The 17,000-nt window shown below is 36.1% G+C and overlaps 1 protein-coding gene across 4 annotated transcripts in view; it reads right to left on the reverse strand.

Annotated features, from left to right (window-relative positions):
* The window catches only part of ST7L (suppression of tumorigenicity 7 like), a 77,579-nt gene that overhangs the window by 14,497 nt on the left and 46,082 nt on the right, over positions 1–17,000 (reverse strand). For 3 of the 4 annotated variants that reach the window (XM_065891290.1, XM_065891284.1, XM_065891275.1), the window contains exons 12-13: positions 7,488–7,638; positions 4,352–4,444 (exon numbers count right to left, since the gene is read on the reverse strand). In XM_065891290.1, the coding sequence (XP_065747362.1) occupies positions 4,352–4,444; positions 7,488–7,638 (244 nt within the window). The remainder of the gene's footprint in view (positions 1–4,351; positions 4,445–7,487; positions 7,639–17,000) is intronic. The other variant, XM_065891299.1, reaches the window with a different exon arrangement.

Here is a 17,000-nt window from a genome sequence, read left to right on the forward strand (position 1 = left end):
CCAGGATTTTTTTTAATGTCTTATACTATCTTCAGAAAGTGTATACCAAAAAGCAAGCTCATTAAAAATCCAGAAAATTTCCAGAGCCTTGAGTCATGTTTAAAGTAAAAGCACACCAAGTCTGAATTTTTTTAAGTTAGAAACATTAGAAGCTGTGGACAACATTGTGCTTTCAGCACCCAAAAAAGCAGCAGTTCCTCCTGCTCTGTCCCTCAGCCATTAGAGGCCAACTTCTTCCAGCAAATCAAAAGATACAAACCATATTTGCAAAGACAGGGAACAAATACTTATATGTGCCAATGGTTACTATAATTGCTTTTGTGTGAGAGACAGCACAATTAATAATATTAATTAAACTGTAGCATTTTGTGGCTCACAAAGTGCTTTAATTTATATTAGTTTATTTTTTTTCAATAACCCTAGGAGATAGATAGTATTATTCCTACTTTTTAAGGTAGAAAACTATATAGCTTTAATAGGATAATTTTCTAAAATGTGAAATTTTTATACTGTAGGAGAGATCCAATTATTTCTTTTTGGATTGCTTTCCGTAGATTCATTTGTCAGTCAATGTTTGGCTAATACATCAAAATAATGGATGACTAGTACAGAAACACTCCCTTGGAAGTAAAGTTCAAATTTCATCACTGGCTTGTAGAGAAAAATTTATCAGGAGGCATAAAAGACAACTAAATAGCTATGTGAACTAAGGGAATAGTTCAAGTCTGAACTTATGAGGTTCATAAGCAAATTCCAGAATGCTGTAAGTCATATCAAGGTTGAAGGAGAATTGAAAACAAAAAACATTAAGTACTCCTGGGTATTAAAACTCTACATTATTAAAACTTTGTTCATTCTATCATAGTCAAAGACAGAAAAAATACTCTAAGAATATACAATATAATCAAACTAAAACCCCCAGAATATCCCTCCTCTCCTACCTTCTAGAATTTGCAAATGAGTAGAACCCTAGAAATAATAAAGCCCTGCCAAAAAGCAAGCTCTCTTCTTGTAGCCTATGGCTCTGACAATACATAACAATAACAACCTTGATTTTATTCACACTACTATGAAAGACGGCCTTATATCAGTCAACCTCTGTAACGACTGGAGGGGGGGGCATAATTTTAGGCTAAATGTATTAGCCTATCATAATACACTCTTGTATACTGATGTTCCGCAATTAAAGATTCGTTCCTTTGCCTTAAATATCCTTGTTCCCATTAAAATGGAAAAACAATACCTACTATCACCAGCGTAATAGTAAAGGAAAAATTTCTAACACTAATGACCTTCTAATTGCTGAAGTCAATGGATTCTTCTCAGTAATTACCTTATTAAATACCTCAGATACTCCTCCTCACTTGGAAATTTTTTCCTCCTTTTAGTTTCTAGGTTATCTAGTTCTGGTTCTTGTCCTGTCTCTCTGACCACTCCTTCACTGAATCTTCTGACTCCTTATCGGCCACCCATCCCTTAGACATTTTCATCATGGTTCACCCATAGTTTACTTCTCACACTCTTTACAGTTTCCCTTAGTGATCTCATTCATGCTTAGAAAATGATGACTCCCAAGTCAAGTTTTGTGATGTAGAGAGATGCAGAGGGAATGAGATATTTTGGCAATTTCGTTTACTTGACCTGATCCTGTCCCTGCGCCACAGCTGATTGGATCAGGGATGAACACCTGGTAAATGTGATTTACTCTCCCAGAAGTTTTAAAAGTGGGATTGAGATATTTTTCATTCTTTATTATTTGCCTGAACTGATGATATGTAAACTTAGGGCTGTATGGGGGTATCAAGTATGGCTACATGAGTGTCTAAGAAGGGAAAGCCAAACTGCAAAGATTAAGATATAAAAATGAAGCAGATACACTGAGAGAAGCAGAAATGAGAGCTCATACAAAGAAAAGATGGGGAATGAAAAAAAAGAAAAGTGAGAATAGGAGAGGCTGAAAAAGGCAGTCAGAGACAGAGATATACAGAAAACTGACTCCTGGAAGTCCTGATAGCCTTCTAGTTTCTGGTTCTAGTCTCTTCTGAGGTGCAACTCTAATTGTTGCCTTTGGGTTCCTTGAGATAATCCAGTCTTCTTCCAACAAATTCTCTTTATTTTAAAGCTAGTTTCAAGTGGCTCTCTTATACCCAAAGAATGCCTGCAACATTTACTATTTATATAACATATATATTTAATAATATACATATTATATATAACTTACAAATATATCTTAGTCCCATATATGTAGAGATAACAAAATATAAAGGCTATGTATGTATATGTTAAATAGATTAAATAATAAAATATTTAAGCATATACACACCTACATACACACACATGGATGTGTGCAACATACTCAAAAATAAAAAACCCTGGGAGAAAAATATCAGCATACTCAAATTCCATAATCTCTCCTAAATTTTTATCTGTTTGAACTTTTCAGCTCATTAAGTCTGATGTTGTAAAAATGCAACTTTTCTTCCTAGACTTCAGTTCTAATGGACCCAGAATTGTAAAAACTGTGGTATAGATTGATATCGTAAGAGGAAACTAGCGATTATAACTTTCAGCATACTTACCTATCAGTTAAATTTAAAAAAAGGAAAATTAAACAGAAATTTACCAGCTCACAGAGAAAAAGAATGAGTGGATGATAAGGCAGCTGAGACAAAAAAAAAAAAAAAAAATAGTACAGACTATTCTTTCAAAAGTTTGGCTTCCTGAAAGCAGGAACTAGACGAAAACACTCTCAGCAATCATAACCCGATGTATTTCTGGTTCTCCTCCTGACTCTTTGACTGCTCTTTTTAAAACTGGGAAGTATAGTCCCTCCAACTTCACTCTTCTTTGTAAAGATTGTTTTGACTGTTCTGGGTCCTTTACTTGGCAATATAAATTTTGGGATCAGCTTGTCAACTTGTAGGAATTGTACTGAATTTATAGATCAATTTGAAGAGAACTGTCATATAAATTATACTGGGTCTTCCAATCCATAAACGTGGACTGTCTCTCAATTTACTTAGATTTTCTCAGCAGTATTTAGTGGATTTTAGTATACAAGTCTCACACTTCTTTTCTTCAATTTATTCCTAAATTGTTTGTTCTTTTTGATGTTACTGTGATTGGAACTGTTTTCTAATTTTCATTTTGGATTGTTCATTGCTGGTATATAAATAAACGACTGAGTTTTGTATAATTACATCCTGCAACCTTGCTGAACTTGTTTATTATTTCTAGTAGTATTTTTATGGATTTCTTAGGATTTCTTGCACAGAAGATCATGTCACCTGTGAATAAAGACAGTTTTACTTCTTTCTTTCGAACATGAATGCCTTTTATTTCTTTTTCTTGGTTGACGGCATTAACTAGAACCTCTAGTACAATGCTGAATAGAAGAAAGCAGACATCCTTGTCTTGTTCCTGATCTTAGCGGGAAAGCATTCAGTCTTTCACCATTAAGTATGATCTTAGCTGTGGGTTTTTCATAGACGCTGTTTATCAGGTTGAGGAAGTTCCCTTTTATTCCCAGTTTGTTCAGAATTTTTATCATGAATGGGTGTTAGATTTTTGTCAAATGTTTTTCTGCATCTATTGTCCTTTATTCTATTACATTTTCAGATGTTAAAGCAACCTTGCATTTGTGAGGTAAAGCCCAATTGGTCATGGAATATAATCCTTTTTACATGTTGGTGGATTCAGTTTGTTAACATTTTGTTGAAGATGTTTGTGTCTATATTCATGAGAGATATTGTTCTATAGCTTTCTTGTAATGCTTTTTGTTTGATTTTGGTGTCAGGGTAATGCTGGTCTCACAGAATGAGTTGGGGAGTGTTCCCCAACTCTTTATTTCTTAAAAAGAGTTTGTGAAGGATTGGTATTATTTCTTCTTTAATTATTTGTAAGATGACCGCTTTTTTTTTGCGGCACGCGGGCCTCTCATTGTTGTGGCCTCTCCCATTGCGGAGCATGGGCTCTGGACGCGCAGGCTCAGCGGCCATGGCTCACGGGCCCAGCCGCTCTGTGACACGTGGGACCTTCCCGGACCGGGGCACGAACCCATGTCCCCTGCATCGGCAGGAGGACTCTCAACCACTGCACCACCAGGGAAGCCCTTTTTTTTTTTTTTTTAATATCTTTAATCTTTGTGTCCTTCATTGCATCTAGCACAGGGTTTTACCCAAAAAATATGCAGGAATGAACTAAATTATGCAACTACATCCAAGAAGTGGCTAAAACAGTATTTAAACAGCATCCTGAATTTCAACCAGAGGTACTTTTAAAATGGGAGAATACTATGAAAAACAATATCACAACTAATTTTAAATTTAGGAAAACTTGAATATTTACTTACGAGGTAATAGCTCTCTATCAGCAGTCTCTGTGCAGCTGGGATAAGGATAAAATAGATGGCCTTTCTCTAGTGGGTATGGAATCATTCTAAAAGCTGAGTGAAAAATAAAATACATATGTTGACATTCAATTCAATCTCACTTTCATCCTCTACTACAATCAAAGCTATTTTGGAGACGTATTTTTATTAAATTTTCACATAGCGTTTTATTTTCTTTTTTACAGAGATATTTTAGATGAAAGAAACAAAGTACGCAAAGGAACAAATAAGGAGAAGAATAAGATCTATATAGAGAATCATGAATGGTCTGGCTGAAATAAAAAGGGAGTAATGGATGGTAAGACTAGCTGTGTCCTTCTTGCCTCAGTCTCCTTATCACAAACACAATAGACTTAACTCTCCACGTGTGAATTCCACTTCTTAGGGAAATCACATAACTGTTGTAGTCATAACTACTGGCAACCTAAGAGTTCTCAATGGCTCCTAACTTCATATGTGAGCTATCATCAAGTTTTCTGTGAGCTTAATTTAGATCAGGGGTCACCAAAGTATCTAAATTAAGCCTAAAGGGATCACCTTTGGCCACACCTGGCCCAATGTTTTTGTAAATAAAATTTTATTAGAATACAGCTATCCTTGTTCGTTTATACATTATATAAGGCTGCTTTCATGCTATAAGAGTTGGGTAGTTTTAACAGAGACTATGGCCCACAAAAACTAAATATTTTACCATCTGGCCCTTTACAGAAAAAGTTTACCCATCCCTCATCTAGATTATCATCAACTCCTACAAACTTCTGAAATCCTTATTGACCTACTCAACTATCAAAGATGAGATAAGGTTTTTGTTTTTCCCTTAGTCCTTGGCTCTAAAAACTTTTGTTAAAATATGGATTTTGTTTTACTACAATAAAATATAGTGATTTTTCCAAAGTCACAGAGCAAATCAGTGGCACTAGGAAATCATTCATCAAGATGATTATTCATGAAATACAGAATAAATCATATACTTATTGAAAACTTCCTATGTGCCAAGCAGAACACTAGGCACTGAAGACACATACAAGGTGAATGAGATAGAGCACCTGGTTTTGAGAAGCGTACAGACTACTGGAGAAAGAGCAAAAGAAAGTCTAATTACCCCAAAACATCCAGCTCCTCAGTTTTAGTAGTCTCGCTTTCATTAATCTGTATATTGTCAGTATCAAGCACAGTGTCTGACCTCAGCAAGAATGCAGAGGTTCCCAAATTTTCTTGGTTCAAGGGCATGTGGTGTCCTTCGTGTCTCAGTAATTTGCTATTGATGCCCCTACACTGAAAGAAATATCTAACAATTCCACTTATTAAGTAGTGGGTCTGATCAACTTCAAAAGTTTTTGTTCTAACAACTTAGCAGCGATATGAAAAAAATACACATAAATTAATGAAAATAATAGTTATTTTATTTTTAAATAACCATCATTTCTTCCTAATGGGATATATGAGCCTGTTGGGCACTGCATAATTTCTCGAACCTTGGAATCACATTGGACACCACTATCCTCATTTCCTGTTCCACACTGATTTTTGTGTGGTATTTCTTTTAATCACAGCAACTAACAAAACCCAGCTTTGCAAAGCTATGACAACACTGAAAAAAAATAGAGAATGGAGAGCTATCTAATGTTGAAACCGTGAACTATCTAGAGCTACAGTTTGAATGGTGTATTGCTATGTTTCTACTAAAAATTTAAAATATCCCATGGCACTCTTGTGAATTTGCTACAATACCCAAAGGTGCCTCAGTGTAAACTTTGAGGAGGTTAACCAACTTTAGTGAATGAACATTGAATTTATTTTTGAATTTTCACTGACAGGTGATTTTAAGAAGTTACAAATGAGAGAGATCTGGTAGTTAGTGGAAAATAATCCACTTCTCCAAAGAAATGTATGAATAGCCAATTAACATATAAAAAGATGTTCAACATTACTAATTATTAGGGAAATGCAAATCAAAATCAAAATGAGACACTACTCCACACCCATTAGGATGCTATTACCAAAAAATCCAGGAAATAACAAGTATTGACAAGGATATAAAGAAAGTGAAACCCCTGTGCATTGCTAGTGGAATGTAAAATGGTTCAGCTGCTATAGAAAATAGTATGGTGGCTCCTCAAAAGATTAAACACAAAATTATATGATCTAGCAATTCCACTTCTAGGTATACACCCAAAAGAAATGAAAGCAGGAACTTGAACAGATATTTATGCACCCACGTTCATAACAGCATTATTCACAATAGTCAAAAGGTAGAAACAGCCCAAATGTCCATGATGGATGAATGGATAAACAAAATTTTGTATACACTTATGATGAAATATTACTCAGCCTTAAAAAATAAAACTCTGACACATGCTACAACATTATGGTAAGTGAAATAAGCCATATATAAAAGGACAAATATTGTATGATTCCACTTATATGAGATACCTAGAGTAGTCAAACTCATAGAGACAGAAAATAGAATGGTTACCAGGAGACTGGGGAGGAGGGAAGATTGGGGAGTTATTGTTTAATGGGTAGAGAATTTCATTTTGGGGTGATGAAAAAATTTGGGGGAAGGATAATGGTGATGGTTGCACAACAATGTACATGTATGTCACTGAACTGTACATTTTTAAATGTTTAAAATGGTAATTTTAATGTTGTATGTATTTTACCACAATTTTAAAAATATTTTAAAGAATCAAGTTGATATCAGTAATGAGGAAAATAGTTTCATGTTGTACACATCTCAAAACAAAACCAAAAAAAAAATCCAATTTTTAAAATATTAGAACAATAGCTAACCACATTAAAAAACTTATAAATGAAGGGATATAAGTTTCCATTCTTTCCTTATAAATACTTAATTTAAGTGAACATACAGCAGAATACCCAAACAGTTTCTCATTCTGCTTTTCCTAAATGTGGCATTAATATAAGCACATTACATGTTTCTTCTACCAGTAAACCAATAAACACCACTGAGTTCACTTTGAAACCAATCTGAACAAGTCCTTAAAGAAACTCACAATCTCATTACAAAAAGACTGCCTGTGAATGGAATAATTAGTCAGAAAGATTAGTGTTGCATTTGGAAAAGAATACTTACTGCCTTCCCATGTACACTGTAACAGATTAAGAGCACCTTCTATTCGCTTCCAGTGCTGAAGATGAAAGAAAGCATAGGCAATTGCTTCACTATCGCCCCGTTTCAGAATGTGTTCTGGAGGTAAAATGAGACTTTTCATCTCTAGTAAATACTAGAAAAATAACACACACACATAGACACACCACAGAAAAAAAGAAAAATTATGCTAAATTCAAATATCCACAAAAGTGTAGATTCAAATTTTATAAAGTTAATTTGATTTTAAAAACAAACAAATATTAAGCTAGTTGAAATGACATGAAGGTCCTACTGACAAAATGCTTATAGAAATGCAAATTCCAAAGATCAGAACATTCCTATAGGTAAAAATAAGGTAATAAATGGCTTATGTGTGACTTTACTAAACACAAATGGAAACTCAAGCTGAGGAAATAATGTTGGAGGAAATTACTTACTTTTCCAAAGAAGAATAAGTGTAAAAAATTATAAAACACAATTTTGGAATAACACGTTGTGGCAACGTTCAGTATTTTTTCTTTACTTCCCTTCTATAGTGAAGGAATTTAATTGTTAAGAAGTTCAATTAAATTAATATTTACTGAGTGCAAATCACTATGCTTGTTAGGGAATGCCAAAACACTATTCTCTAGAGCTTCCTAAGGTAATGAGAAAGACAGATTTCTTTTTCTATTTTCTCGGCCGCACTGCACAGCTTGTGGGATCCTAGTTCCCCGACCTGGGATTGAACCTGGGCCTCTGGCAGTTGAAAGCACACAGTCCCAACCACTGGACCACCAGGGAACTCCCGAGAAAGACAGATTTCTTAAGTTAAAAATTTTAACCAGACTGGGACTTCCCTGTGGTCCAGTGGTTAAGAATCCACCTTCCACTGCAGGGGATGCAGGTCTGATCCCTGGGTGGGGAACTAAGATCCCACATGCCTCGGGCAACTAAGCCCGTGTGCCACAGCTACTGAGCCTGCGTGCTCTAGAGCCCATGCATCACAACTAGAGAGCCCGCATGCTGCAACTACTGAGCCCATGCGCTCTGGAGCCCGCGCACCACAATGAAGGGTCTGCACACCACAAGGAAAGATCCCACATGCTGCAATGAAGATCCCGTGTGATGCAACTAAACCCTACGCAGCCAAATTAAAAAAAAAAATTATAACCAGACTATGTTAAGTGTTTCACTAGAGGTATAGATGTATATAGGAATATGGATAGGAGGTATTAATTTTTTAATTTAGTTTTCAGTAACAGCTTTATTGAGATATAGTTCGCATGCTTTACAGTTCACCCATTTAAAGTCCACAGTTCAATGGTTTTTAGTATGTTCACAGATATGTGCAACCATCACCACAATTTTAGAACATTTTCATCACTTCAAAAGGAAACCCCAAATGTATATTGGTGCAGCCTCTATGGAAAACAGTATGGAGGTTCCTCAAAAAAACTAAAAATAGAGTTACCATATGATTCAGCAATTCCATTCCTGGGCATATATCTGGAGAAAACTATAATTCGAAAAGATTCATGCATCCCAATGTTCACTGAAGCACTGTTTACAATAGCCAACCTAAAAGTCCACTGACAGATGAATGGATAAAGATGTTATACATATATACAATCGAATACTACTCAGCCATAAAAAAGAATGAAATAATGCCATGTGCAGAAACATGGATGGACCTAGAGATAATCATACTAAGTGAAGTAAGTCAGAAAGAGAAAGACAAATACCATATGATATGACTTATATGTGTAATCTCAAATATGACCCAGGGACTTCCCTCGTGGTCCAGCGGTTAAGAATCTGCCTTCCAATGCAGGGGACGCAGGTTCAATCCCTGGTCAGGGAACTAAGATCCCACATGCCATGGGGAAACCAAGCCTGCGTGCCACAACTACAGAGCTCATGCGCTCTGGAGCCTGCGTGCCACAACTACAGAGCCCACGTGCTCTGGAGCCTGCGTGCCACAACTAGAGAGAAGCCCGCATGCCACAATGAAAGATCCCCCATGCCGTAACTAAGACCTGACACAGCCAAAAATAAAATAAATTTTAAAAAATAATAAATAAAATAAAATAAAATGAAATATGACCCAAGTGAACTTTTATGAAACAGAAACAGACTCATGGACATAGAGAACAGACTTATGGTTGCCAAGGGAAGAGGGGGTGGGGGAGGGATGAATTGGAAGTTTGGGATTAGCAGATGCAAACTATTATATAGAGGATGGATAAACAACAAGTTTCTACTATATAGCATAGGGAACTATATTCAATATCCTGTGATAAACCATAATGGAAAAGAATATGAAAAGAATGTATATATGTGTATAACTGAATCACTGTGCTCTACAGTAGAAACTGACACAGCATTGTAAATCAACTAAACTTCAATAAAAATTTTAAAATAAGGAAACCCCATACTCTTTAGTTATCACCCTCTACACCCACAATCCCCCTAAGCCCTAAGCAACCACTAATATACTCTCTGTCTCTATAGATTTGCCTATTCCAAATATTTCATACAAACAGAATCATATAATATAGGGTCTTTTGTGACTGGTTTATTACAACCCATGTTGTAGCATGTATCAGTACCCCATTCTTTTTTGTGGCTGAATAATATTCTATTGTATGGACAGACCACAGTTGTTTATCCATTCATCATTTGATGGACATTTGGTTTTCACCTTTTGGCTATCATGAATAATGCCGCAATAAACATTTGTGTATGAATTTTCATGTGAACAAATGTTTTCATCTCTCTTGGGTTACCTAGGAGTGGAATTGCTAGGCTATATGGTAATTTTATGTTTAAGAGGTATGAATTATAATTTAAACCACTTGATAGAATTTGGGATTTGAGCTGACATATAAAGACAGGTGGAATGTGGATGAGCAGGTTGGGGGGTATGGTGGGGAGAAGAATAGGAGGACATATTCAATGTACAGGGACAACTTGAACAATTTTAACTCTTGAGACTTGAGAGCATACTGCAAGATGAGTGAGTGTGCCTGTTAAAGAAGTTATGACCTATCAATTCTTATTCACATATGAAATTAAATTCTAAACTCTTGAAGAAAATACTTGCCTTAATATTATAATCCATAACAAAAGCAGCATAATCAGTTACTGCACTAATCAAATATACTAATTACATGAAGAAAGATGCAAAATTACACTTGTACATCATCTTTACTATTAAAGTGGTCAACTTAAAACAAAATCTTTTAAAAAATATTTAGTTAGCTAACTACTTCTTCCAAAGACTGAGGCCAGAGTACACCTCCCCTACTAGACTAGGTGTGAAACAACCTCTTTGGGTTTCAATAATTTGATACCAAATTATGTGTCATATGGTCCAAACCACATTAACATCTATTATAAGATATAAAAAGAGAAACATTCCAAAGGTGTCTTAAAAGACATATTCTCACATTTCAAATTCTAAGTTCCTCAGGTCGTTACACAAGCTAATAAGATAAACAACATGAATTAAACAGTTGAATGTGTGAAACACTTTGTAAAACTACTACAAACAGGAAGAATTCTAAAAATAATTGAAGTGGTTTTAAATTTTAAGCCTTAGGTTATTAATCAATACATATGTACTCATGGTATTAATACATCTAAAGTAATTTTTCTTTTTTGTTTATGGAATATGCCTTTCCAACACTTACTGAGCTTAATGCTCATCTTGAATTACTCTTATTCCTATACCCCAATAAAGGTGAAATTAAAAAGCAAAAAGACAAAAAGAATAATTACTCTTAGTCTTGATGTCTCTAGCTCTCTCCTCAAAGTGTAAGAATGCAGTCTGCTTATCAATTTATTTTAGCAGATGTCACAAGCTATGAGATTATTTACTAATCCAGTTTGGGGACTTAACATTTCCCATTCAGTTTCTTAAAGGAATGCAGCAGAGGTTGTGTCCTGGTCAAGCAAAGCCCATTTGCTGCCTGGCTGGGTTCTCTACCCTTAGTGCCTTGGGCCTATATTCAGGAGGGTAATATTCTTTCTAATCCTCTTTAATCCTTGCCCATTTTTTAAAACACAGTAAAAGATCACTCGCACCAGGCGACTGTGGGAAAATGGACTCAAATAGCTGACCTCTGACACGACTCCTTATGCTCTTTGCAAGTGCACTAAGAGCTTCTTCAGTGGGAAGCAAAGAAAATGAAGCAAACACAGTGGAATCTCCATCATAAAAAGAATATCTTATTTTCAGAGAGGTTTAATACTTAAACCAAGTCCTTTCGATTAGAGTTCTGTTTTATTTTACAGATAAAAACATCTCAAATTATTTTCAATGTGTTTTAGAACCCTGAAGCTTTAGACTAAACCGTATCTTGGTAGCCACTTAGCAAATGGTAAGCAAAGATATTAAGTTAATAATTATTGAGTAAAACTTATAAAAAGTATCAACTTAATATATCTAAAAATACTTCTGTTAATAGCAACTATATATCTATACTTTCACTGAGTAATAATCTAAGTGACAATTCAGAATCAGATACGGTACGTTTATTAGGAAATAATACTTCAGGATTTTATATTAAAAATCTTCACTATTTAATCATTAAAAAATTGTTTCCTTATGCTACCTTATTTTTTATTATCATGTCTTACCTACCAGCAAATGTCCTCTACAATTTGACTTCAAAGAAATTCTTATTTTTCAGTTTCTGAAATAGGACAGTGAAATAAAATTTCACCCTCAAAATATAAAGAAAAACTTTCAGTTCAAAGAAAATATACTTAGGGACTTCCCTGGTGGCACAGTGGTTGAGAATCTGCCTGCCAGCGCAGGGGACACAGGTTCGAGCCCTGGTCCGGGAGGATCCCACATGCTGCAGAGCAACTAAGCCCGTGTGCCACAACTACTGAGCCTGTGCTCTAAAGCCCGCAAGTCACAACTGCTGAGCCGGAGAGCCACAATTACTGAAGCTCGCGTGCCTAGAGCCCGTGCTCCGCAACAAGAGAAGCCACCGCAATGAGAAGCCTACGCACCGCAATGGGGAGCAGCCCCTGCTCATGTCAACTAGAGAAAGCCTGCGGGCAGCAACGAAGACCCAATGCAGCCAAAAATAAAATAAATTAAAAAGACAAAAAAAAAAGAAAATATACTTAAAATATGTAATTATAGGATTATTACTCACTTTATCTCCTCCACAAAGTGCTACTCAAGAATTTCTGCTACCCAGAATAAGGTGTAGTCACTACACAATAGAAACCATAACCTTCATATTCTACTTCAGCACCTAGTATATTACACTATCCAAAGCAGGTCCTAAAATAATTAACTGACTGGATCTGATATATATAGCTTAAAATGTCTTCAAACTCATACCTTTAAGTATTTCAGTTTTACTTAAAGATATTTTCTAACTTTCTGGGCAAACTAAAAACAAAACAAAATGAAAACAAAAAAATTCAGCTATCAAGACTTTAATTCTGTAGGAAGAAGAATATGAAAGGTTAAAAACTGACGGGTAATTTGTTTTGTTTTGGTCTCTTTTTTTTTTTTGCTTATAGAAGTACATGCTCACAGTACAAAAATGCAAACATTAGAGAGTTACACAGAAAAGAATCTATTACAAGATTGGAGAATAAAAGAAAAAAGGAAATAAAGATAATAATCTGATTTATGTTTGTCTGGATTTCTTTTTTTTAAGCATAATATACTGATTCTACTTTTCTTAAATATAGTATCAAACTGTTACGCAACTCACTTTTTACTTCACAATATATCTTGTATATCTCTTCCCATCTCTATATAGATCTAACTCATTTAAAATATAGTACAGTATTCCATTAAAAGCTGAGTTCTTTTATCAGTTAAGAAATAACGTCATGGGCTTCCCTGGTGGCGCAGTGGTTGAGAGTCCGCCTGCTAATGCAGGGGATGCGGGTTCGTGCCCCGGTCCAGGAGGATCCCACATGCCGCGGAGCGGCTGGGCCCGTGAGCCATGGCCGCTGAGCCTGCACGTCCGGAGCCTGTGCTCCGCAAGGGGAGAGGCCACAACAGTGACAGGCCCGCATACCGCCAAAAAAAAAAAAAAAAAAAATTAAATAAAAAAGAAATAACGTCATGCTGAAATTGTACTACTGTCCTTAAAAGGCCCAAAGTGACATAATGTAGCAAAACTCACAAAATATTAAATGGCTTAAAAATTTGATGGGATCTAAAATTTTATTTTCTTTACCTCAGATAGGTCTTTATAGTAATGCAGATCTAAATTACAAACATGTTTATTTACCAAACATTTATTGAATGCCTGTTATGTGCTAAGTAGAATATCAGACATAAAATGATGCTAAGACAAGAGTCCTGCTTTTTAAAAAGCTCACCAATAACTAAGGGAGAGACATAGAAACAGACCAAAAGAAAAAAAAAAAAGATGATTAAGGTACTAAAGAAACAGAAGAAAGAGCCATTATCTCTGCTTGGGAAAAGTGGGAAAGACACCTCTACAAAGGAGGCAACAGATGAGCAGGATCTTGAAGAATGAGTAGTAACTTGCCAGGTAGAGAAGAGACTGAGCATATGTACAATGGTAGGGAGTCATAATGAGACCTGGCCAATCCAGGGAATAGTAGCACTGGAGGTAAGGAACAAGGCAGAAGTGGTGAGGAGCGAGGCTGGAGACAGATACTGGGCCCAGACTATGACGGGTTTCTATACACGCAATACTACGGGGTTGGTCCTTATCGTATAGGCAATAGGGAACAAGCAGAGCCCTTTAGGCAGAGTAAGATTTGCTATTTAGGTGGATAACTCTGGCAATGGCCAGAGTAGAGAGGGTTTGATGGCAGGGAGACCACTGAGGAATCTGTTTTAATGGTCCAAACAAAAGATGGTAGAGTATTTGAGATTACTGTATTTCTACACATACATATCTGTATGTTTAAAAATGCACAGAAAATGTCTGGCAATATATACACCAAACAGAAACAGTGGTTACGTGAGAGAAGTAGAATTGGGAGAGAAGAAACAGGGGATTTTTTACTTTATAAACTTCTAAAGGGTCTGAATTTTTTTTTAAAGCATTCATTACTTTTATAACAATAATAATTTTTAAAAGAATAGGGCTTCCCTGGTGGCGCAGTGGTTGAGAGTCCGCCTGCCGATGCAGGGGACACGGGTTCGTGCCCCGGTCCGGGAAGATCCCACATGCTGCGGAGAGGCTGGGCCGTGAGCCATGGCCGCTGAGCCTGCGCGTCCGGAGCCTGTGCTCCGGAACGGGAGAGGCCACAACAGTGAGAGGCCCGCGTACCGCAAAAAAAAAAAAAAAAAAAAAAAAGGTAGTGAAGGTGCACAATGAGCAGTGACAGTGGGGATGGAGAAGATGGCTAGATCTGAAAGAGATTTCAAAGGTCATAATACGAGTTGGTAATTTGGAAAGAGCAGAGTAAAGGTTAATTACAGAAGAAAATAATAAAGCCGTAAGTCAGAATACAGAAATAAGGAAGGAGAGGCAAGCTGGAGAAGAGACTAAAAAATAAATTAAAAAAAAATCAGTTTGAGACACATTAAAGTGTCTGAAGTACTTATTAGATACCCAGGTAAAAATTTCCACAACTAGATAGAAATGCAAATCTAAAGACAAGGAAGGAAGCCAGAGTTAACATATTTGGAAATAACTGGCAAATAAAATATAGTTAAAGACATAAACCAAGGCTGGTACCTAGTATGTGCTGCAGGACCTTCCATATTACCTCCAAATCATCTTCTTGTTATATCTGGAAATTGCGTGGGCCAATTTTAACTAGTATTCAACTATGGACAATATACTCAAATAATTACTCAAAGTCTCTTGCTTTTCACTAAAAATATTAAAAATTAAAGCTACTTTGGAAGCTATAGTTAAAAAGACATAATGATGTATGGTCTGGTGGTATCTTTTATAACTCTAAATCCATACCTATGCTTACGCTCAAATTCACTTTAATTTTGAATTGCTTTGATCTTTATAATTTATCTCTAGATTACTTTGTTTCTATTACTTTGCAAATCTTACAACAGCTTTTGACCAAAAGCAATATAATTCTGACCTGAAGTAACGATAATGCTTTAATAATCTTCCTCTTAAAAGCAGAGGTTAAAGAAAAATCTCTCTGAAGGCATCTGAAATTAAGGTACTTTGCTCTTGATCAGTCATGCACATCAAGACCAATTTATCTCTCCAATTAGTTTTCTCAGTGCACATTCTATGAGATTGGACAGGCAGGCTGAATGCAAAGATTCCACATGGAGGTGTATTATAAGGGAGACTAAAGAAAGTTCCCAGATAGAAAGTAAACAACTGCTGTATGAATAAACTGAAAGAAAACATGATACTACCTAGCAGCCTCAGGAGCAAAGGGAAAGTGATCTTATATTAAAAGGAGAGGGATGGGAGGCTAAACAGGGCATGTGCTTCAGGAAAATGACTTTCCAGATCATCCTACAGAGCAGCATCTCAAGAGATAAGCATTTCATATCTCAACCCTTCCACCTGGGCCACAGTACAATATAATGGAAACGCAAAGGCCTCACTGTGCTGTAAGTATGGGTCACAGATTTAACACTACTTCCCTTTTCTCCCTGTAGTCCCGCTATGCCACTCAGAATCTCAACTGAGTGCCCATCTCCCTCATCTTTTACTTATGCTGCTATAATATAAGTAGTCTGGCCAAAAGAAATGTAAGCCCGCTGCTAAAGACCTAGTACCTTCTCTAATGGATGGGACTCATAACATCCTACGGGCTTCAATTTCTGATCAGCCAGAATGGATTTTACCTTTTATGTATCCATTTATTTTTAAAATTCCCCTTGCACTTGTAAAGGCCTCCTGGCATGGTCTACTTTCTTAGCAGCACAATACCAAAACCAGTTTTATTGTAAAATAAGAATAATCTTAAAAAGCCACAGATAGCATATTCCTAAACATGTACTCAAGTTGCAGAGATTTATTAAACAAGGTTTTGTTTTGTTTTTAAATGTTCTACGTCACTCTTCCCTCAAGGGCTTCTTCTGGAAGACATAAACTGTCCTCAGGGTATTAAGTAATTCAAATAAGTTAATTCCTAACTGTCTCACCTAACCATCTTCACCTTCACCCCATCTCAACAAAGGAATCCCCCAAATCTTATACACTCTAAAGCACTAAACTAATATTTACAAGGAAAGAGGACACACTGGAACAGCTTAAACAGGAGGAGAAAATGGTAACAGAGTATAATAAAGCAGTGATGGCCATAATAATCAATGCTGTTGCCTGACACTCAGACATTGTGTTGAGAACTTCACATATATCATCTCATTTAATCAGGAGGCATGATATCTTGACAGTGCTTTCCATGTTGAGGCAGATTCTTTTTTCTTTATTGAGGTATAATTTAAAAACAGTAAAATGCACGGGTCTTAAGTATTCAGTTCAATGAGTTTTAACAAGAGACTTCCCTGGTGGTCCAGCGGTTAAGAATTCTCCTTCCAGTGCAGGGGATGCGGGTTTGATC

The sequence above is a fragment of the Phocoena phocoena genome, chromosome 1 (assembly GCF_963924675.1).
Source record: "Phocoena phocoena chromosome 1, mPhoPho1.1, whole genome shotgun sequence".
Lineage (NCBI taxonomy): Eukaryota > Metazoa > Chordata > Mammalia > Artiodactyla > Phocoenidae > Phocoena > Phocoena phocoena.